General features: G+C 30.3%; 2 protein-coding genes across 3 annotated transcripts; one reads left to right on the top strand and one right to left on the bottom strand.

Moving 5' to 3' along the window:
* Positions 1 to 1,727: 1,727 nt before the first annotated feature.
* On the top strand, positions 1,728 to 5,671 carry LOC107031628 (auxin response factor 18-like). Of its 2 annotated transcripts, XR_001458263.2 has the most exons (5): positions 1,728 to 2,296; positions 2,428 to 3,635; positions 4,183 to 4,897; positions 4,977 to 5,081; positions 5,189 to 5,290. XR_001458263.2 is itself a non-coding variant. In XM_015233060.2 (4 exons), exons 2-4 carry the CDS (start codon positions 2,526 to 2,528, stop codon positions 5,262 to 5,264), a joined length of 2,085 nt encoding a protein of 694 aa, XP_015088546.1. In that variant the 5' UTR covers positions 1,729 to 2,296; positions 2,428 to 2,525; the 3' UTR covers positions 5,265 to 5,671. The 2 variants fall into 2 exon arrangements, 1 of the variants encoding a protein (XP_015088546.1); XM_015233060.2 differs by having other exon boundaries at positions 1,729 to 2,296; positions 4,183 to 5,081; positions 5,189 to 5,671.
* Positions 5,672 to 13,379: 7,708 nt separating this feature from the next.
* LOC107030563 lies at positions 13,380 to 17,847 on the bottom strand. The gene is made up of 4 exons (XM_015231832.2): positions 17,649 to 17,847; positions 15,662 to 15,773; positions 13,985 to 14,050; positions 13,380 to 13,836 (listed from the first exon to the last, which is right to left on the bottom strand). The coding sequence occupies exons 1-4, from the start codon at positions 17,801 to 17,803 to the stop codon at positions 13,750 to 13,752; spliced, it is 420 nt and encodes a 139-aa protein (XP_015087318.1). The 5' UTR covers positions 17,804 to 17,847; the 3' UTR covers positions 13,380 to 13,749.
* Positions 17,848 to 24,338: the final 6,491 nt, after the last annotated feature.

The raw sequence follows: 24,338 nt of genomic DNA, 5'->3' as shown, positions 1-24,338 counted from the left end.
TATATATATATATATATATATATATATATATATATATAAAAGTTAGTGTTTAGAAATGCAATTTGGGATCATAATTCAAATTTTAAATTCAACCTAAAATAATAATAATATGATTTCGAATTCTAAATCGTGAATTTAAAAAAAAAACATGCATGCTTCATTGAAGAGATTGGTTGTACCATGTGAAAGAGTATATAAAAGAATAATTAGTTAATTACTACTCTAATTGACTAATGAATTTTTATAAAATTATGTGTATTTTGATAAATTATTAAGTAATTAAACGAGTTATAAGATAACAAACAAACCAAATATAAAAGTTGATTTGGATTAATTTATTAATCAATATTTAGTTCATCTTAATTCAAAATATTTTTAAAAATTACTATACTGAATGCTTTAACAATATGTAATAAAGATTACTAGGTATCAAAATCAGAATACAATCGTTCAGAGAGTTTTAAAAAAAATCTCAATAAATATAACTATTCAAAATAATCTGTATAGAATTTGTGCACGGAGTGCAGATTGAGAGAACTCAATTTAGTTAACCAAGGACTCACTAGCATACTAAATTTATTTTTTCAATATTCAAAATATCTCGACCAAACTAACTCGAATTCACGTCAATAAACACATTAAAAGAGTTAAAGTGTTCCAAACTTTCCCTAAGGTCACACTAATACACATACATAAATAAATAAATTAACAACAATATTACTATTTAGTAGGTACAATAAATTTAATAAACCAAATTTGGAGGTTAATTATGTCAATTTATAGTTAGTTAACTTGAGTCAAAAATTAAATTTAGTGTCCCACATGGTTTAGTCAATCTAAACCAATATTTTAATATTCTTAACCTAATTAATAAATCATAGCATTTGCCTTGCTTTAAGAGTACTATTGACTTCCCATATTTCCAACTATCACAATAATCACATTAAATTAATCCAACTTCAACTTATCAAATTGATCAAGTAAATCCAAGAGAATAAATCAATTAATTTTTTAATCCATTAAATAAATAATGAAAATGACAATACTATTTTCCTAGTATTATTTTATTTAATACCATAATAATTAAAAATAACAAAAAAGAAGAAAAAAAATGAATAGCTGGCTTTAAGATCTTTGTTGTTTTGCTGGCTTCTGAAGATACAGCAGAGTTTCTTCAGATCCGAAGAAAATGGTCAGAAAAATAAAATTTTATTCAACCAACCAAAAACCATAAAAATATACTTATCAATTATCAAGAAACCTAAAATATATATATATATATATATATAATATAAAAATCATCAAATATATAATGGATGAAACTGTTTTTTCCTTTAACGTTTCATTTGTAGTCTCGATATGAAAATAATTCTTGATTCAAAAAGCTATCTCCGATTCAAATTTAAATTACTGGAACCATAATTTAGATATCGAATATTACAAGAAAAAACAATTAAAAAGGATACTACTTGATAAGGTTACTTAATCAAAGATGTTGAAATGAGGCTAGAGATTTCGATTTTAAACTCTACGATAAAAAGAGTGACCCCGTGTAGACTCTATTCATAAATAATAAATTTGATTTAATTAGACCTCGATTAGATATCGAATAGGTAAATAGTGAAAGTTAAAAAAACAGAGGAAGAGAGAGAAGTTTTACATGGGGACACATACATGTGTGGACATAGGATGCATAGAGTCATCATCATATATATGTATACATCTTTTTCCATTTTGTATGATACAAACAGAGAGCTCTCTCTTTCTCTTTTGTGTGTGAAATATATATTTGTGTATTTTGAGACAAAAACATGACAAAGAGTATTGTTTGTGAAAGCCCACTCTAAACCAGTTTTTCACTTTCCATCAATTTTGATGATTTGTTAGGGTTTTTTTTCTTGTTTTTGTTACTGTCTGGTTGAATTCTGAAGTGGGGTTCTGTTATTTTGCTTTGGGTGTGGGAAAAACAGTGTAAAGGTGGAATCTTTTGGTTTCTTAGAGAAAATTTTGAGTGTTTCTTGATTTTTGAGAAGAAAAGATTGGATTTTTGGCTTGATTTTGAGCTCAAAGTGAGTCAAGGTTGAAGGAGAACTTAGTAATTTTGTGTTTAATGGATGATTAGGAGGGAATTTTATGTTTTGAAGTGGTCAAATTGAAGAAAATGAGGAGTTTTGGGTTGAATCTTGTAAAATTGTTCTAATTTGGTGGTAATTCAACAAGTTCTCTTGAGTTATTATGTACTTATAATTGGTGTTTCTGGAGATAGATTTGTTTGTTGAACAGATTATAAAAAAAGGTATGAACTTTTGAAACTTCTTTGAGTTGAATTTATTGTGATTTACTTTGTTTCTTGTTTTTTTTGTTTTTTGCTAATTGGTACAATTTAATATTCTTATAGAATATTTGTTCCTTTTTATTTGATGACAGCATTTACATTCCTAATGGGAAAGTAAGTATTTATGAGGTGAAAGAATTGTTGGTTCTTGAATTGATTGTGGTAATAGTAAGATTTTGTTGACATCAAGATGATTACTTTTATGGATCCAAAGGAAAAAGTGAAGGAAATAGAAAAGTGTTTAGATTCTCAACTATGGCATGCTTGTGCTGGTAGTATGGTACAAATGCCTTCAATTAGTTCAAAAGTTTTTTACTTTCCTCAAGGACACTCAGAGCATGCCTCTGGAAATGTTGATTTTAGGAGTTCCATTAGGATTCCGTCGTATATTCCTTGTAAAGTCTCCGCGATTAAGTATATGGCAGATCCTGAGACTGATGAGGTTTTTGCCAAAATTAGGTTGATTCCTGTTGGTAGGAATGAGGTTGAATTTGATGATGATGGGGTTGTTGGGATGAATGGTTCGGATAACCAAGATAAGCCTAGTTCATTTGCTAAGACGTTAACGCAATCAGATGCGAATAATGGTGGAGGTTTTTCTGTCCCGAGGTATTGTGCAGAGACGATCTTTCCTCGTCTGGATTACTCTGCGGATCCTCCTGTTCAGACCATCCTTGCTAAGGATGTTCACGGGGAGACGTGGAAATTCAGGCATATTTATAGAGGGACGCCTAGGCGCCATCTGTTGACGACTGGATGGAGTACTTTTGTGAACCACAAAAAGCTCGTCGCGGGTGATTCCATTGTGTTCTTGAGGGCTGAAAACGGGGACCTTTGTGTAGGCATTCGGAGGGCAAAGAGGGGAATTGGAGGTGGACCTGAGACTTCTTCTGGATGGAATCCGGCTGGAGGGAATTGTATGGTACCATACGGAGGGTTTTCCAGTTTTCTTAGGGAAGATGAGAATAAATTAATGAGAAATGGGAACGGGAATAATGGTGGGAACTTGATGAACAAGGGAAAAGTAAAGGCAGAATCAGTTATCGAAGCTGCAAATCTTGCAGCCAGTGGACAGCCATTTGAGGTGATCTATTATCCTCGTGCTAGCACTCCGGAGTTCTGTGTGAAGTCCTCGCTTGTAAAGTCAGCATTGCAGATCCGTTGGTGCTCGGGGATGAGGTTCAAGATGCCATTCGAAACTGAAGATTCTTCACGGATAAGTTGGTTCATGGGAACTATATCTTCAGTTCAAGTCTCCGATCCCATTCGATGGCCAGATTCACCATGGAGGCTTCTTCAGGTAATACCATCTTTACTTAGTGCATCCCCATTGTGATCTGTCATAATGTAAGCACGCATACTCGGTTACATAATGTTTCTCACATTTTGTGCTGATTGTTCCCCACAGATTCGGTTCTTTGTTTTGATAATTAAAATAAACAAATATCATTTCATCAATAACATAGTGTCGCACTCGTTATGTTATACACAGATACTTATAGGCAGTGATTCAGAATGGTATATCAAAAAGGAAAAGAACACTTAATCTTTATACAGAAAAGATAAACCATTTGAATTTGTTTTTGAGAAAATATTTTCTGTAACTCGATGTTTGATTTTCACAATCTCGTGTAGTCGTAGAGTTTGATACCCGTATGTGAACTCAATGAACAATACTTGGAGTTGTAGCTTTTATTTCCCAAACAGAAGGTTGAATTATTATATACTGTCCTGTTTTTAGATTGGTTGCCTCTTTACTTACAAAAGAAGGGCACAGAATCCGACAGTCAATCAATTCTTGCTTAATTTAGTATGATCCTCACTTAAATTGTGATGAATTGCTGTAGGTGACGTGGGACGAACCTGATCTGCTCCAAAACGTGAAACGTGTCAGCCCATGGCTTGTGGAATTAGTCTCAAACATGCCTACCATTCATCTTTCTCCATTCTCGCCCCCACGAAAGAAACTAAGATTACCTCAACATCCAGATTTTCCTCTAGATGGCCACCTTCCTATGCCGGCTTTCTCCGGCAACCACCTTCTAGGGCCTAATAGCCCCTTTGGTTGTCTTCCCGACAACACCCCTGCTGGCATGCAGGGAGCCAGGCATGCTCAATATGGTTTATCATTATCAGATCTCCATTTCAATAAGTTGCATTCTAGTTTGTTTCCGGTTGGTTTTCCGCCACTTGATCAGGCTGCAGCAGCACCCCGTAGACCCCTGAATAGTCCAATGATCAGCAAGCCATGCAACAATGAGAATATATCTTGCTTGCTAACCATGGGAAATTCTGCTCACTCTACGAAGAAATCTGATATTGGGAAAGCACCACAACTCGTGCTTTTCGGTCAACCTATACTAACTGAGCAGCAGATCTCTCTTAGCTGCTCGGGAGATACTGTTTCTACTGTTCGTACAGGCAATAGTTCCTCGGATGGAAATGCTGATAAAATCGGGAACGTGTCCGATGGTTCAGGTTCTGCACTCAATCAACGTGGATTAACAGAACGCTCACCATGCGACACATTTCAATCTGACCCTAATACCGAGATTGGACACTGTAAGGTTTTTATGGAATCAGAAGATGTAGGTCGCACTCTGGATCTTTCATTGCTAGGATCTTACGAAGAGTTATGCAGGAAATTGGCAAATATGTTCGGTATTGACAACTCGGAGATGCTTAATCACGTACTTTACCGGGATACCACTGGCTCGGTCAAGCAACTTGGTGATGAACCATTTAGGTATGTTCTCAAAAGATTTCCCATACTCCATTATCTGTTTATTCATATAATGAAACATTTCGCGTTACTTTCGTTGTAAGGAAGTGTTCCTTTCCTCTATTTTGCAGCGACTTCATGAAAACAGCGCGAAGGTTAACAATTCTAACTGATTCCAGCAGTGACAATGTAGGAATCAGGGAATAGAGAGAACAAGTAAATCTCCACTTTCCTTTTTTCGAACTGTATAGCTGGATGATCGAGTGCTTTGTTCTTAACATTTCAACTCTTTCGGACATGCTGATGATGACGATGCTCAGTTTACCTAGTTCACGAGTGGAAAAGTTTGCGTTTTGCATCAACGTTACAGTATATTTACTAGTAGTTTTCACTTTCCTTGGGATCGTTTTCGAGTTTTTGTTTCAAGACAATACCTACAAAGAACAAGATAGAACTTGTTTTTTGTAGGCTTTGTCTGCTAATTCTAGTACTCCATTTGTTAGTTAAAGGCCTTCTAAGAAGGCTTAAAAGACTTGTTCTAGTTTTTGTTTTCTATATATCTAATCAGTATATAGTTCAAAACTTTGTTCAAAAGTTCTTTTCCTGTTTTATTGATGATTTAGTATTCTAGCACGCACATCTATTGTCTTCAGCTCGAATTATATGTATATATAAATGGAATTTTTTGTTCACATACACGCATTATACGAAGTCAAACATTCATTGTTTTCACTGACTTCAAATTCTTGATCCGTCTCTGCCTCATAAAACCTCCAAAGTCAAAAGAGAGGAAAGGAACACATATTTGATTGCAAAAAAAAAAGTCTAAGATTGAACAACTCGATGAATTTAGTAGATCATTCGAAAGGCCTTAATGACTATAGATGGAACATATTCAATATTTATTGTACGAGTATGATAGTTGTTCACGGCCTAACTATACCGATCACACCATAAAAAGTATCATCATGTTTACGTAGAGTTTGTAGAAAATCACATTTTGAAAGAGGTGTGATATAGACGATTTACGACATCAAAATATTAAAACATATGGTAAGACCTTCACAAAGGTGTTGGTCGGAATATAGGAAAATATATTTGTCAACATCATAATTAGATCAAAGGATTATATTTAGAAAATAGAAAGTATATATATATTTTGCGTACACGATTATGTTATCTTTAAAAAGATTTTGGTTTTTTTTTTTTTTTGAAGTTGGACTTATTATTAATCTTGTTAATGATTAAGTATATGTCTAATCAAATAATTGACAAAAATTATTAGTACTAAATCAACAAGCAAATCTCCCTCTACCTATTACCTCAAAGTCTCGAGTTCGAATCTTTTCTGATAATTCATATTTAATCGAGTTTTAGTATAAAAATTGAACGTGTTCGACGAAAGAAATAATAAAATGCCATGTGTACACGACATAATCTGCAGTCCCTAAAAGAGCAGAAGTCACATGGTAGACCAAAAACATTTGAAAACAAGATACCCTAAAACAAAGTCCTACATTAAATACTGCTATTTTGTTGCCGCAAGAATTGGGAAATTTTTTTTAAAATGTTAATTAAATGTTTGTTTACGTGATTAGTATTGGGATTGAGGCAATTAAATATTAATTAAATTTAATGAAACATTGACCTTAATTTCAGCAACAAACAATAAGAACAACAAACAGCAAACACAAAGTCAAAGATAGAGTTACGCAAAGACAACATCAGCAACACCAACAACAAATGACTTTTATTTCTTTCCTTCTTTAAAAAAAAAAAACTTAAGTCGGTTTTCGAATGGTTAAATCAAAATTCAAAATTTATGAATTTTTAATTATATCAAAACAAATAATAATAACCATAGCTACTCACACATAAAATTCGGATATGAATGAAACTGTTGAGTTCATTTGAATCTGTACTTAGAGGTAATAACAAAACCAAATCAGTATTTTAATGATTTCAAATATTAGTAACTGAGTTTTGAACTTAATATTTATACGTATAGAAGCACGCCGAGCAAAAATTACCGAGTTTGATGAAATCTGTTTCCGAACTTTTAGCTCCGTCCCGAATGAGACACACGTGTGAAGAGTGAAGACACGTGTAAGTCAAATAAAGGAGGTTGATTGGTCAAAGAGTAAATAAGGTTCACGTGTGGCCAACGTAAGCAAGAGTAGATTTTTGCATGGGTTGCGCCGTTTTGAAGACCACGCTGTTTCTTCTTTGAAAAAAAATGAGATAAATCGAAATAAATCGGAGTTTATATATCTAAATAAAATTTATTAAATTATCGATTTATCGATATGTTAGAGCAAAATAAATAAAGATTCCCTATATCCTACGCCAGGGAAGGGTACCCATAAAAATTTAATTTAGTTATACCTTTTAAATGTTGTAGGCTTAACTACTCCGATTCTTCCGGAATATCATATGTAAATTTTATAATATAGTATTTAAAGTGTTTGTTTATTTGATTTATATATTGGAGAAATATTTGCGTTTGTGTTATATATATATATATATATATATATGATATGTACATAGATAGATATCATACATACATGATGGTCATCATGATAAATGTACATGCATTGTATAGTATTCGTATTTACATTGAACTTGAGGATCGTTGCGTTATTTTTGAAGTGACGATTTCAAAGGAAAGAGGAATTTGAATTATCCTATCATTATTTATATTGATTAGTGTGCTTTCATGAAGATTGAAAATATGAATAATTAATTTTTTTTTGAGTTTTAAAATATTATTTTAACAAGATTGAAATAGTTGTTTTATTCTATAACTATATTTGCATTTTGTTTCATATAATAAAATGCAATAGTTTTTTCCCTAAATATCTTTTTTTTTTCCCTTGTCTGTATGTACGGGTTACGTGTGTGACTAAAATATGTACGTTTTTGACAAAATAAATTGTACACTAGCTAGTCATACGTATATACGAGTATAATTATATATATATATATATATATTTTGGTGCAAAAAAGTGCAGTCACTTAAAACATACGTATATACGAGTATAATTATACACAAGTTGGGATCCATTAATTTCAAGCCATTGACTCAGTATGTGTAAATGTTTACTGACAAAGATCCATTTTATGAGCTTAATAAATATCATTAAAGATCATTTAATTATAATTATAGAAAAGAGAAGACTTTTATAATAAGCTTCTTAATTTCCACTCCTAAATCCTAATCAGATCCTAATTAAGCCATAATACTACTTAGCATTAATAACATTAATTAAGTATAAGAGTTATTCACGTCCCAAATCATATGTCGTGATTTTTTAATAGTTATGTTAAAGTAATATAATATTTTTTGGAAAGTGCTAAATAGCCAGAAAATTAAAAAAACTATAAATTTTTTTTGAAAATAAACTGAATTTTCTATTTTTTAGTTAAAAGGATAAAAATATTTAAAAAGGTAAAATAACATAAATAAATAACATTCTGACCAAAAAGATATTTTCATTTCTTTTTTTTCATTTTACGACTCACGTTTAGTAAAATTTCTTATGAAATACTATAAACAGTTCAATTATGAGATAATGACACATAATTTGTATTAAAATAATAATAATAATAACAATAATCAATACTATTCATAGTTACCCCTTCCATTTCATTTTAATTAACTTCTATATCAAAAATATACCTCATACAACTATTTGTATTAAAATAATAATAATAATGAAATTCAGAGGTTTTAATACATTATTAATAAGATGAACTTAGTAAAATATACTCTTAATAAAAACTCTCTTAAAAATTGTACTATGTCAATAGAATTAAATATATAAATTAGGAAAGTGATATTTCTTTTAAAGCGAATAAAAATAATACGACAGATAATTTATAACGAACGAAATTAAAAAGCCGACGTAGACACTTTACTGGGAGTGAAAATAGTCACCGACAGATTTCACAACACAAAAAATAAAAACAAAAGAATAGACAAGATCATAAGTAGTTTTGAGTTGGATCACGTGAATGTACAACAACGTTTGATCAACGTTGTCTTTAATCCTAATCCTTTTTATATGTTAGTAATATCAGCAAAGGCGGAGCTAGATGGGGCCGCAATAATTTATGAATTCGGATAAATTCAGTAATTTTTTTGTAGATTATGTATTTATATTAGAAAATTAAATAAATATGTATGTATATTAACTTGTGAATTCCTTTCAGCTACTTTGTGTGCTTATTTCTATGAATTTTGAACCCCTTATTGAAAATCTTGGCTCTGCCACTGCAGACACCGTGGAAATGTTTTTCACGCTAAAGTTGTAACTCCGAACCTCCTCTCTTGTTTTAAAAGAAAATTTTTAGAACCTCCAAACTCTTAATTTTAGCTTCACCTCTAAATATGAATCTCTCTTTGAGCACGACGAATTGGAAATTTGAATTTTATGAATAGTAAAATTTAAAACAATACTATCAAGTTTTAGTAAGTGTATACAAAATAAAGGATGTGGAACGTTTTGACAATTTACCTGTCGAATTGAATACGAAAATTTTGTTTTTAATGATTGATACTTTTTAATATATCAAAATTCATGTCTAAATAAAAAGTATTTCTCCATATATCCAAGATACAAATAGCAATTCAATTCAAATATATAAAAAGCACAAAATAAGGGTGTGTGTTTTCCCTTTTTTTTTCGCTGGTTAAAAAATATTTTTTCTCGTAGAAAAATCAAGTCCTTGAAAAAACATTTAAAAAAATAACTTGCATAATAAAAGTAGAAAAAAATTCTCCTCGATCTCATTTGCACACCCCCACCCCCACCATCCGCATATATATATATTTTTGAAATAATATTTTTTACTTGCATATCCTACACAAACGAATAAATAAAAATCACTTATTTTCTAAAAAATATTTTTCATAATTCCTAAGTACCAAACCCACCCAAAGAAGAGAAATTAAAAATAGGGGACATGTAACACTTTCCAAGGCTTTTACAAAAAAAGTATTTATTTGGAGCAAACATTTAATTAATTACTCAGTTTTCAGCACCCCAGGAATTGATCTCCATAATATCTGCTACATGTTTAATTTCTCTGATTCTCTCCATTTATGAGATAATTTACCCCCCCAAAAAAAGTCTACACCATAAATACCACTATCAATTTAATTTTAATTAATTCCACTTTCTACAAGTTGTACTTAGTAGGCTAAAATTTGGCATGTTAAATATTTCTTTTCTCATATAATTGTGGTATCCTAGTCAGTTTTAATTTTGAGTGTGCATAAGTAGGTACTAAAAATTTACGTAAAATGCATCCTACGTAGCATAATATATCTGTCTAAGTATATGTCATGCAAATTTCCTCGTGAAACGTGCGTGTTTAGTTATACAACTTTATACAAGTATACTAAGTGTTTACGTATACATATTCAAAATGGCGTAAATATAATGAGGTGAATCAAAATTAAACGACATATTTATATACGACGGGGCGCTAAATTAAAGGACAAAGAAGTTGGGAAATTTAGGAGAGGAATGGACGCATGCATGCATGTGTTGTCTTGGGATTAAGTTTGCTTACAATTTACGTTAAATGATGTATCTATCTATCGATCAGTGCAGAAAACTAAAAAAAAGTTCTGTTTGTTTTTTTGTTTTTTCATATTTCCTCTTTTGATAGATCCAAAGCAAACACCAAAAATAATGGGTGAGAGAGAGAGAGAGAGAAAGACCTTTCACTATTATACACAAATTTTGCATCACAAAAAACATTTATGAAGCATGGTTGGTTTGTCCTATAACACAACAAGCCCCCACCCAACCCCATCACCTAAAAAACTAATCCTTATAGAGCGATAAAACTAGGTCCGATCATATATTATGAGTCAGATTTTGAAATTTTATCTTTAAATATCTGTTTCGCCATGAAGTTTTAAAAAATTGGCTCAAAACTAATTTTGGGAGGTTTTTTTTATTAAAAATAGATGTTCAACACACAGACTTTAGAAACTCAAAAATTTCGAGCTTCAATTTCAAATTCTATGGCGAAAGGGATGGGGACTTGAGAAATTTTTATACAAATAACTAATCGAATTGATTGTTTACTTTTTCTTAGACGATATACATAAATTATACAGTAAACCGAGACGTATTACTAATGAACTTTATACATTATGTCATATATTCACTAACCATTTTCGATTTAAGCAATTGATTAATGAACAATTAGGTAAGTTGATATTTACAACAATAGTTATTACTATCGTACGCTAAATCATAGTGAGAATATAAAAATACGTAAATTATCGATATATATAACTTAAATTCTTTTTATCTTACCGTTTAGGTGTATACCTACGATGCGATGATAGAAACCAAATGAAGTGGGTCCGGCCCATTGAGGATATATGGGCTTTTTCTCTCCACGAATGTTATATGGGCCCAGACCGACAGAGATTCGTAGATGAGATTAATCAGTTGGCCCATTAGGTCCACTAAAATAATGGCCCAATCATGAATTGTTTGAAAATGACCTTTCAACAGTTTGCCTAAAGGACTATTGTGGGCCTAACTATTGGGCCCATCATTAACTGCAGTAATTAAAAGGACTAAGTGGGCCTAACTAATGGGCCCTCATGTTGATGAAGGGCAATTTACGAGAATGACCTTGGACGCGGGCGTGGGTGGTTTTGAACTTTTGACATACAAAATTTGGATATCCGTTGTTTTGACGGATTAAAAGATATAAATGTAATGATTTTGAATATCGATTTGTTAAATCTTAATTATTTTATATCTAAAGTTGATTATTGTGATCTTTATAATTGGAAATATCCACTTATCAAAGACTTTTTGTTACATCATCTTGCTTCCAAAATTAATATTGAAACAAAATATAGTAGAGAGTCATTGAACAAGATTGATGCCCTAGGGTATCATAGGTGGATTGATTTAAGTTTAGACCGATTAATAAAGAGAGTCGAAATTATAAATGTTTAACGTATGATATTAAATATTAATTTTTGGACCATTCATAACTTACCAATTGAACTACTAGTATGGTATAATTGTTAATGTATACATTCTCATTTCAATCTATTTCGATTGCCAATGAAATAGAATGCGACTGAATAACACATAGCAGTTTTTAATATTATGAAAAAGATAAAAAGTGTAATAATACACCAACTTTAATAGAAATACACCCAACATAAAAGTAACAATTTTTCTATATTGTTTTTACAAGCATATTAGAGATAACAACAACAATATCAATAAGTAAACTCAAAATATAATTATTTTTTGTAAGAGGGGAAGGTAATTTAGCCTTTTTGAAGGATTCTTCACAAAAATTAATATCCAAATTTGCATCTTTAGCATAATAACCCAAATCCATAAATTGCTTATATTCCAAGTACAATTGTGTTTCTTGTAGAAAATCCATTGCTTCTTCATAATTAATTGAACAATTCCCATAAATGTTTCTCAATTTTGAATCTTTTTCATCCAATAAAAGTGAATTAACTTTATCATTTGTAGCATTAATATGAGAAATAGCCAAATTAATGGCTATATATTCAAGACTGACCAAATTTGATGTTTTGGATTTTGGATTTGACTCCAAAATCTTTTCACAAATTTTTTCATTCTTGATTTGTTTGCAAACATTTGGAATTAAATTTCCAAATGAAAAAGTAATTAGAAAAAATAAGTTGAAGAGCAAGAATAGAAGTGATAAAAATTGAGAAGATGAGGCCATTTTTTTTTAAAATTGAAAAATGCTTGTGTTGTGTAAAGTGTAAACAAATATATAGTATTAACTTTTTTATTTTTTTTCCTTTTTTGGTTGAAACTATTTAATTTATGATTGTTGTAATATGTATTTCTTTAAATATTTTGTTACCTTGTTTGTTCTATTATTACTTCCCAATTAAGAAAAATACAATATACATTTAATTGCCTTGTTAAGCTTTATTTGCAACACAAACACCTAGAAAAAAAATGATTGTTCGTATTTTCAAAAATTCATGGACTAATATATGTGAAAAAACTAAAAAAGAATATATTCTAAATTCAAATTCTTGTTTTGTAGCCCCTAAATGCTAAACAAAAGTGATTTTGGCTAAAACAACCCAATTATATATATATTCCAAAATTCATGGATTTTGGCTAAAAACACCTTGATTTAAAAATCTTGAATTTTTGTTTCGTGACTTATAAACACTAAAAAAAAAGAAAAGAAAGTGGTGTGAATCTTGTAAACTATGGTATTGTTCACCTGTCAATCAAAAAAAATTCAACAAAAAAAAAGGGCAAAAAAGATCAGATTTGTAATATTACCAAATATTCATAGGCTAATACATACGAAAAATTGTGAAAAAATCAAATTTCTTGTTCATGATACTTGCATGCTAGGGAGGCCAAAAAACTGTGAAAAAATTCAAATATATACAATTCAAGATTTAACAAAATGCTGTATGGGGACTTAGAAATATATAAGAACCATCCATCACTTAACAAAAGAGAGTATTCTAAGGGAGGCCAAAAATTTGGATGGAAGATGCTCTCTCATGCCTCTCGAAAAGCATAATGTAGCGCGAATTCTGAAGCATAATCCTCCTTGCCATGTTTGAGTTAGATTGATTTGGTAAGTTCAACTTCCGACTGATCCCCGGACCATTAGGGTTCTGGTGAAGTCATATCTGTTTCATGCTACATTTCAACTTCTCTGATTCAAGCTCTTGTTTCAAAGACTCGAGTCGTTCAAGTAAATCAATGTTTTCCTGGTGTAATCGAACATCAGAGAAAGAAGTATAAAATTAAACTGCATCAAGGTTATCACGGTCTACAAACTTTGCATTTCTCATGTGAAAGGCGTCAAAAGAGGGGAAGAAGAAGAGAGAGATTAACGAAAAGACATCAAACGTTCACCTTTTGCAGCAGGTCCAACTTCTTCTTAATGCCAGCAGCACCATCCTCCTTCAACAACTGCTTAATCTGCATGAAAGGCCACAAGTTAAAAGACTAGCAAATGAGGTGCAACTAAGTTGCTCGGACTCTATAAAAATGTTGTAGCCCCTGTGTCGGATCTTCCAAAAATGCATTACTTTTGGAGGATCTGACATGCTCCGAATTCCAACTTAATCTTCACGGGAGTCCTATTACCCCCTGAACGTTTTTTTTATATATTAGGTCACCCTTATAGGCTGATGTGTCATGAACTCACCTCCGTGAGGGATGTAAGAACCAAATAAAATGTACACCTGGAGTTCAAATAAGCTTCCAATGTGCATTTTATTTGGTTCTTACGCGCTTCACGGAGGTGAGTTCACGCTTGTGGACACACCAGCCTATAAGGATGAACAAATATTAAAAAGAAAAGGTTTGGGGGTAATAGGACTCCCGTAAAGATTGTGTAGTTGGAAATACGGCTAAAGCTTGAGGGTGCATTTGACCATTTTCTCAAGGATATTAGGAACAATAAGGGACTTCAACATTGGCCCAAAACTTGTCCTCTTCATTGACCTATTATATTATTTCTTTTTTATGACTGAGAAGTTGGACTGAAGCCACCCTTCAGGTCATTTTCCACTTAAATACTAGACTTTGTTCGTTCACTTGGCATTGGGATCAAACTTGTAACCAAAAAGACACAAGTCCCTTTCAATCTGGGTTAATTTATTTTTTCTGTTCTGTCTGCCCACTTTTTTGAATATTATCTTTTTATTAAACTAAAAAAATATCAAATAAGTTTGCCAAACACAATAGGAAATATTCTAGTTTTACATTTGAGGATAACATCACTTTTTATTCGGTAATATGACATGAGATGAGCTTAAATGGAGAAATAGCGTCAGTTATGATCCATATAGACGAACCCAACTTGTTTGGACTAAAACGTAGTTATTGTAGTAAAGATCACAACAGGACCTGGTATAGAGACTGATCCTTGTCCAACTAATTTGATTAAGTTGGAGAAACTTCAAAACTTATGTCTATTCATCTTAGATTTTAGATAAGATCTTCAACCACACTAGAACTCAGCAAACTGATTCTACTTATTCAGCATGGTCAGAGTAGTAGCTAAGGCCCTTACATCAACTTTGATTGTATTCAACAGTGATTTTTACCTACAAACTAAAGAGTGTGAAAGAACTACATTGAGCACATAGTATGCAAAATTTCTTTCACAGATCGAGTCAAATATTGCTTATTTAAGGGTTTAAAAATCGACTATTTTTTAAATGAGTCGAATATTGACTTAGTAATAATTATTTATTACTAACATATTTAGGATTCCAGGAGAGATTGTTTTCACCTCATTCCTGGACGTCCTTCTGTAAGGAGCAGGTTACTCGGGTAGAACTTAGCATAGCATCTCACATATGGACTGATGGTCAGTCCTTGTGGACCATTCAGCCCAATCCATGTATATAATGTTGTTCATTATGCTTTACTTCTTTTTTTAGACATAGGGTCATCGATACAATCATTTTTTCTAGGCAGATGTATCAAACTAGAAGAAAAGGTGAATGTTTACTTTTTATATGTATTTTAAATACTTGATCAAACATCTATGGTATAGATTCTGAATGAAAAGATGCCTACCTTAATCAGTTCCTTTTGGCAGGCGGAAGATATCTTTTCCTCGTCATCATATCTTTTTCTCCACACAGCAGATTCGTCCATTGCTTCTCTACTGGCAAGATCGAACTGTCTCCTACAAGAAACCAAGAAGAATATACTTAGCCAAGCATTAAATGGCATCGAACATATGTTTGATTGCCATCTTTAGACTCGTGCTGGGAATGTGGAATGATTAAAAACCTTGGTCCTGAAAACAAAGTTTCTTATTTATTTGAATCACTACTCAACTTGGAAGCCGTTTTGCATCGGCAACTTAGAGAAAACAGTACAATGTTTTCAAAACATTCTAGTAGAAACTAGTTCTAATAGTTTGATATATGCCAATAAAAACCACCTCTATAGTCAAACCCCATGTCAAGTCACCTATTAAAGCATTTGCAATAGAGTTCACATGATTTTCACCTGCTAAAGAAAATAAACATTGGGCCTAACTCAACTTCAAAAGCTAGTTTATGCAATGAGGATTGCCCAAAACCATATAAAGAGTCTAATTGAACTATCCCCATATATGTGGGACTTCCAACACTCCCGCATGCCTAGGCCTGCCAATTGGAGCATGGACAACATAATATGAGGGCCAACATCGGGTAAACCAAGAATCAGGACGGGTGCAAAGACATAATTTTTTTTAGGTACATTCCAATGCTGGATACAAGTAAAGGTGATTTTGCTTACTTTTTTTTTTTTTGATTTTTTTTGCTTAAAATTAAGATTAATCAACAACCCCAACTAGTTCTTCTGTTTCTTGAACCACACCCAACTTTTCCCAGCAACCAAACAAAGTGAAATTCCATTTCTAATCAATGTTTTAACCCATTTCTGAGTGCAAAGACATGATTTTTTTGAGGTACATACAAAAGATTAAGCAAGAACATTAAAACAAAGGTTAATTTTCGTGATTGAGTGTTAAGAGTAATCAAAAATCCCCAACTAGTCCTTCTAATTCTTGAACTACTCCCAATTTTTCCCAACAAACAAATAAAGTGAAGAACCATTTCCAATTATTTTGCTGATCCATTTTTGGGTGCAAAAACATTATCTTTTTTTAGGTACACTCCAATCATGGGCGGAGTTAGAAACCCAATTACCAATAGTTTTTGCTCAAATAGCTACAACTTACCTAGTGTAATCCCACGACTGGGGTTTGGGGCCCCTACCTTGGGAGGCTTTTGCTCAGATTGTGTATTTATGCTAAGAAATTCAACATACATTATGTTTAAAACTCAAATATTTGGTCGTTCTAAAATCATGGCTCCGCCTCTAATTCCAATGCCCGATACAAAGGTGACTGACTGCTTCTTTTTTTCCTTCTTTTTAATGTTCTTGCTTAAAACTAAGACTAATCAACATCCCCAAAAGACCCCAACTAGTCCTTTCTGTTTCTTGAACCACACCCAGTTTTCCCACCACCCAAACAAAGTGAAAATCCATTTCCTTGGTGCAAAAACATGATCTTTTTGAGGTACAGTCCAATACTTGAATAAAAGTAAAGGTGTTTGTTCTTTTTTCCCAATGTTATGTTTAAAGTTAAGATTAATCAACATCCCCAATCACTCCAAACATTTTCTTGATTCAAAGACATGATCTTTGTGATCCACATACAAGTAAAGGTGATTGCTTTTTCAATGTTCTTGCTCAAAATCATAAAATTAATCAACATCCCCAATTAGTCCTCCAGGTTTTGAACTACACCCAATTTTTCCCAACAAACCAAACAAAGTGAAAATCCATTTCCAACCATTTTCTTGTTTCAAAGACATGATCTTTTTTACTTTTAGTTACATCCCAAGTAAAGATAATTGATTTTTCAACATCCCCAATTAGTCCTCCAGTTTCTTAGCCTACACCCATTTTCCCCCACCAACCAAACAAAAGTGAAAATCCATTTCTTGGTGCAAAAACATGATCTTTTTGAGGTAAAATAAACAAGAAACAAGAAGAGAGGTACCTGAGTAATTCAGTTTCATTAGATGAGATATTGTAGTCAATGGTCCAAAGCCTTAAGTAAACAGCTAAACCCATCACCATAACAAGACCAAGTCCCAAAAATATTTGCTTTCTTCCTCCTCCCATCTTCTCCTTCTTTCTCCCAAACCTCTGCATTTGCTGATTTCTAGGTTTCTCAAAAATTATTTAGGAAAAAAAACTTAACTACTGTCTGTAATTTGGGATTAGTGATGGTAATTGGTTTAATTTTTCACTTAACTAAGATATTAAGGTAATGGTAATTGATTGGTCAATTTCTTTTGAAAGAAAAATTTCAAAAATTAAATTATGTTATATTAATTTAATATTTTAAACAGAAAATTTAAATATTCAAAAACGATATGAATAGTATTATAAATTATAATTTTTTTTGTATATTATAAAATATTGATTAAAGTTCTTATCATTTAACTTTAAAAAAGAAATAATGACAATATAAAATGGAAGAGTTGAGTAATTTTCTAGTTTTATGCAACATTTTTTTTAGTTTTTACTTTATTTTATAAAAGATTTTTGTTATTTTATATAATGATAAAAAAAGATTTTTTAAAAAAATTCTGATAGTAAAAAGGGTAAGAGATTTCATATCCTCGATATTATTTATATGGCGTGAAATAATATATTTTAATTTTTTTTTTGGTGAAAATGAAGGAATAATTGTTATTCATTTACAAGTTCTAATAAAATGCCTAGGAACTAACTACTTTTTAAGGCATTTGAATTTTTTTTCTTTAGTATGTGTCATGGTAGTATTTTCTTTGTTTCAAAACAAGTGAATGTAGATATATATTCATGAGGCCAACTAATTATCAGCATGATTTATTTAAATTTTAATCACATAAAATTATATTTGAGAAATTTGAAGATCTAACTACAATCTTTTGAATCTAAAGTTTGGAATTGACCAAGTTGAATGGTTAGATTTCGAGTTTAAAATTGAAGACTCTAAAGTTCCATCAAGTTGAATCTCATGCAAAATATCATATAAATGAATTTATAGATATAATTAGAGTCTAGAGAAATATACAACTGAAAATGTGTGACATATACTGATTCTTATCAAGAATTGGTACCGCTTTTTGATATTATTTAAGTTCAGGATCTATCAAAACAATCTTTCTACCTCATAGCAATAGGAGTAAGATCTTCACACGTCATATCATTTTTGAACCCCACTTCAAAAATTATGGTTTGGATATTGTTGTCATATATTATTAAACATACATACATACCATACTATATTAATTCTACTTTTACTTTCAAATATTTACATATCTTACTACTTATTAAGAATTTTCTATCTGTATTGAGAAAGATATACGTAGAACATTTATTTTTACTATCAAATATACTAAAGTAGGGAGATAGCTGAGCGAAATGAGAAGGGAGGCGAGCGAGATAGTCATGTATCTCATATACATGCGAATCATATCAGATACATCAAGATACATGTATTTGTACATAATAGATATGATTCGCATGTATCTAGGATATTCAATGCATATGAGAGTGGCAAGATAGGAGGAAAGCGAGCGAGATTTGTTATGAATAAAGTGTATCTAGAACAAATTAACCTAATTTTGACTCGTATATCCCGATATACATGTTTCCAAACGTAAATGGATGCAAAAAATCTAATAAGATTTGTAATATTAAAACTAAAGTGTATCTATATAATTAAGTCATAAACTAGTAAGATTTCGATAAGCTTTATTTTTAATCTATATGATCCACACAAGGTGGAAAAAGAATTGGGCTTAAAGAATTGTAGAGTTGGACTATGTACACCAATAACCACTTTTAGGATTGTTGTTTCAGATTTGGAAAAATAACTTAAATACACAACTATAATTTTTATATTCTCTAATTTTCCCTACTTTTTTTAAATATTACATAATTCCCTATTTTTTTTATTTTAGTGTAAGTTTTTAGATACATTACACTCTCTCTCCTATAATACACATTTACCAATTTTAATGCCTATTTTTTCTCCATTAAAACACTCAACCTCTTAAATCAGTTTTTTAATTTTAAATTTTATCCATTTAAACACTCAACCTTTTAATCAGCTTTTTGTTTTTGAATTATTAAATTTAATTAAATTTAAATAAAAGAACAAATTTTGAAATTTTGAATTTCAAAATTCAAAAAATCAGGAAGCAGGGTAACTTCCAGTCCCTTCTACTGTTTTGTTCTTACCAATGTCAACTTTCACTTCTTTTTTTTTCCTTAATCGTCTTCATTCGACTATTTCTTCCTAATTTTGAATCTTCTCAACCCAGCATATTTTTTTATTTTCTTCTTTTTATTCTTAATCCATATTCGACTATTTCTTCCTAATCTTGAATCGTATGAACCCAGACCCTTTTTATAGTTAATCCATCATCAATTCATATATTCTTCTCTTTTTTGTTTTTGTTAATTGTTCTATTACATCATAGTAATGGATCCGTCAATTAATAGAAGGATATATGATTCCGACGATGATAATTGGAAAGAAAATAGGAAAAAGTCTTTGCATGATCCTATGAATCTTCAAAAGGATTCAAACAAAGACCATGGCGAAACATCAAAGGTTGTAAAAATACAACAAAAAAGGAAAAAAGAAGCAGCAAACACTGTTGTTAGGCCTACATTATCTCGGGTTAGTATTTTGGTACTTAAAAATGGTGTTGTTTAAATTAGTAAAATTTTTAAGGAATCAAGTGTGCTTGCTGATACATTTGAAAAAGGGTGTATAGTGTTTTAGATGGTCAACTGATACGTGAATTTGTTGTGTTTCATAATATTTTATATGTATCATTAGGTTTTTGAAAATTATTATAATGTATCATTCAATAAGTGTAGTAAAGTATAAACTGTGCTTGATGATACATGTAGAATCTGTGTGTACATTGTTTAGTCAATGTACTGATACATGTAGTAGCTATGTATCACATGTTTTGCATGTAGTATGAATTCCTGAATGATATCATGTATCAGTAAGGTATTAGTTGTTTAGTTGATGTACTGATACATGTTTTGAAATTTGTTATAATGTATCATTCACTAAGTTTTAATAAATGCTTCATCAGATATAGTTGATGATACATATAGATTCTTTGTGTATGTTGCTTAGTCGCTGTTTATGATACATGTATTAGACATGTATCACATGTTATAATGTTTTATTTAATTCACTGATACATGTTATAGACATGTATCACATGTTTTTCATGTAGTATGAAATTCTGAAAATTGAAACCATGTATCAGTAAGTTATTAGTTGTTTTATTTAGTAGTTATATTTCTATATCGTTTTAATTTGCGGTTTTATTTTCAAATTGCAGCCACTGAAGTACAAGATTAAAAAGATACCAACACATCCCATAAGGTTTGCTGTCAATTTTAACAACAATTTCCTAAAGGACTTTGAAAAATACGTAGGGGACAATGTTATCCAAATGTTTAAGGATACAATTTTTGGACCCTTTTTAGACATTTCTACAATGTATCGAATTTCAATTTCTTTCCTTGATACATCAATATCCAACTCGGCCGCAATTGCTGCTTTGAGATTAGAAAACGAAATTGAATCTCCAACAACGATTCCATCAATTTTGTAACTTTCATACTGCAATTCGTTCACCCAAATTCCGGAATGTCTCATCAAAATCGAAGTATTCATCTTCAAAAACCCACTGCAACAACAACAAAATTTCGGTAGCTCCTATTTTAACAGACTGTTTAAAAAAAATTGTTTTCAAAATAACTGATACAATCTTTGATTTTCAAATTTTTAAATTAATATCCAATTAAGTGCTGATTTAATGCTGATTAATGATCTGTTACCACAAATTAAGCTGTTTTAGTAACAACATTAAATTTACCGTTTTTATCCCCTATTTTTTCTTAACAGTTTTAATTACCATGTATCATTTACCATGTATCACTACATTCTAAAGTATCACGGCTCAGTAATTTTAAGAGATTTTTTGTAATTACTAAACTTGTCGGGACAGAATGTAATTATTGAATTACACTATGGGATTCCTTAAATTTTTACTTAAAGATTTTATCTTCTATGTAATATCCACAAAGTATTTAAAATATAGCCAGTGTTATTTTCAAAATAGCATTTATCTTCTATTTTGATTAGTTCAATTATACTCACTTAAAAGATTAGGCCAAACAAAGAAACAAAGTTTCATTTTCGAATAAATTTTACTCTTATTAATTACTTTAAAAATTATTAAAAAAATAAATTGAATAAAAATTGGATAAGTTAGGCTATGGTAACTTATTTCAACTCAACCCACTCTATTCATAATTTTTTCAATTCATTTTAATTTATCTAAATTCAGCTCAATCCGCTCATTTAATACGTCTACGTTTGTTCCTTTCAAAGTGTCCTTTCAATTCCATGATGTACTGAAAATAGATTTTGGAAAATAAATCAGCAAGTACATAAATATATCAATATAAATTGAACATGATATATACTATTAGAGGTAAATTTAGAAGTATTAGATGCTTATTTTTTACAATAATAGTTAATGTAAATCTACCTAATTAACCTTTGATTAATACAACACAAACAAGCAGCGCCCATTGTTTAATTAGCACATGGTTAATATGTTTAGGTTAATTAAGCATAAGTCTTGTCAAATTTGTGTAACTAATGTAAAGGTTAATTATCTAATAATTAATTTCATGACTAGATCAGGTATCAATTTAAAATGGTCTCTATTATTTTAAAATGGACAAATTAAAATCACCAAACAGAACAAATTATACATTAATTAAGTAAGTTTTAGTAAGAAGAGCTTAATTTTAATTATAACTATTAACTTTACTCGTATTCACTTTTTTTATTTTCACTTAGAAGTTAGAACTATATAAGTGGATTTATATGTGAGCATATAATATATTTCAAACTCGAATAAATAAATAAATAAATAAAACTATCCTTATGCTAAACTCTGTTTTAAACTCTAATAAATTGAAATTTTGTGTTTGTGGATAAATCAATTATTATTTTTGGTAATAAATATAAATATCGCTGTAAATAACTTTTAGATTATCGTGGATAACCTTAGATAGGCAGATATAAATGACACGGATTATTTTGTTGTTTTCGTTTCTTTTTTTTGGTAGAATTTGCACTACTCCCTTATTAGTTGCTATGTTTTTACACTGTTTTTTTCTTCTTTATACTTGAATTTGTTGCATTTAAGTCGGAAAACCTTTTTGAGACAGTTTCATTATCTTTATAGATGATGATAAATTTTACGTTTATCGTACATTTTCAAATCTTACGATTCACTTATTATTATTATATATTATTTTAAAATTAATACACCTAAAAAACATCTAATTTCATAATCATCTTCTAGAAAGAGTGTCATGATCTAATTAGGCCTCTAATAACACAAAAAAATCTTGTATCAAGATTGATTGTCTTACTATTTCTATTCTAATAATAATAACAAAACAATATTAAAATATATTATTTTTTAAACGGTTTGAATGCAATCCTTTTACTTCATTTTATTTTTGTAAAAAAATGAAATGAGAATCAATTATTGGTTATTTAAAAATAAAAAAGGAGATCCAAGTGACAAGGTTGAGAATAATGACTCATAGATAAATACATGAAAACACAACTAATATACCAGCCAATAGAAAATAAGAAAAACCATTGTCTAATTAAAACAAGATAGAGCAATGTGAAAATGATAGAAATAGACCATCAAAAAATACGGTGCAGTTTATTTTTTTATTTTTTAATCAGATATTTTTAAATAAAAGTAACTTGTGAAAATATTTAACAAGTAAATACCATCGCAGAAAGTAATAGAAAGAGTATTCACAATGATCTAAAATACTTTGAATATGACTTCAATTTCAGTATTAATTCATAATTATTTGATTATATTATATACATACAAATACATAAGGTCAATTTATTGGTACATAATATGATACAAAATTTGTCCATATCCAAACAAACAAGTCAAGTTACCATTTCTTTAAAGATTAAACAAAATAAGAAAAATTCCCTCCTTAGGTGCCGTGTGATGTGATTTTTGCTTCAAAGGATTGTCCAAAGCTAATAATATGTTGTTTTCTTACCTACCACCATAAATTATCAAAAACCAGTTCGATGTATAAAATAATTTTATTCATATAAAATTTATAAATGGATCGAACTTTTAAGAAATATAGTTCATATTATGAATTAGTTTATTTATAACTATAAAAATAATTTTATCAGTGCTTCGATCTTTTCTTAAAATACAACTTATATCAAAAAAGAATCATACCCCAAGGTTGTCTAATGCAAACATGAAAGACTTGATTCATTGTTCGAATTTTTAACCTTATTATATAAAAATAATTTTATCATTACTTCGAAATTTCATCTCGTTAAATTCTATCTTCACCCAAAATACAATCACAAGAAACAACAATATAACCAAGAAGAAAACTACATTAAGTGATGATTCACCATTTCTTTAATTTATTTTGATAATAATGATAATAATAATTTGCTATAAAGAAATACAACTAAAACTTTTCAACAATCATCACTACTAGCTCTTGATTTGCTTTTTAAAATTATCAAAGTGACAATTCGATTTCTCATTTTATATGAGAAAAAAAAAACAAA

The sequence above is a fragment of the Solanum pennellii genome, chromosome 9, assembly GCF_001406875.1.
Source record: "Solanum pennellii chromosome 9, SPENNV200".
Lineage (NCBI taxonomy): Eukaryota > Viridiplantae > Streptophyta > Magnoliopsida > Solanales > Solanaceae > Solanum > Solanum pennellii.
Note: the sequence above shows the minus strand (reverse complement) of the source record. Positions and strands in the feature narration are given on the sequence as shown.

Bases quoted from the DNA above. Each gene is read 5' to 3' on its own strand.
- LOC107031628 (XM_015233060.2), top strand. From the start codon at position 2,526: ATGATTACTTTTATGGATCCAAAGGAAAAAGTGAAGGAAATAGAAAAG. The intron at 3,636-4,182 runs GTAATACCATCT...GAATTGCTGTAG, and splicing joins CACCATGGAGGCTTCTTCAG to GTGACGTGGGACGAACCTGA. The intron at 5,082-5,188 runs GTATGTTCTCAA...TCTATTTTGCAG, and splicing joins CTTGGTGATGAACCATTTAG to CGACTTCATGAAAACAGCGC.
- LOC107030563 (XM_015231832.2), bottom strand. From the start codon at position 17,803: ATGCAGAGGTTTGGGAGAAAGAAGGAGAAGATGGGAGGAGGAAGAAAG. The intron at 15,774-17,648 runs GTACCTCTCTTC...GGTTTCTTGTAG, and splicing joins AATGAAACTGAATTACTCAG to GAGACAGTTCGATCTTGCCA. The intron at 14,051-15,661 runs GTAGGCATCTTT...CCTTTCATGCAG, and splicing joins GCCAAAAGGAACTGATTAAG to ATTAAGCAGTTGTTGAAGGA.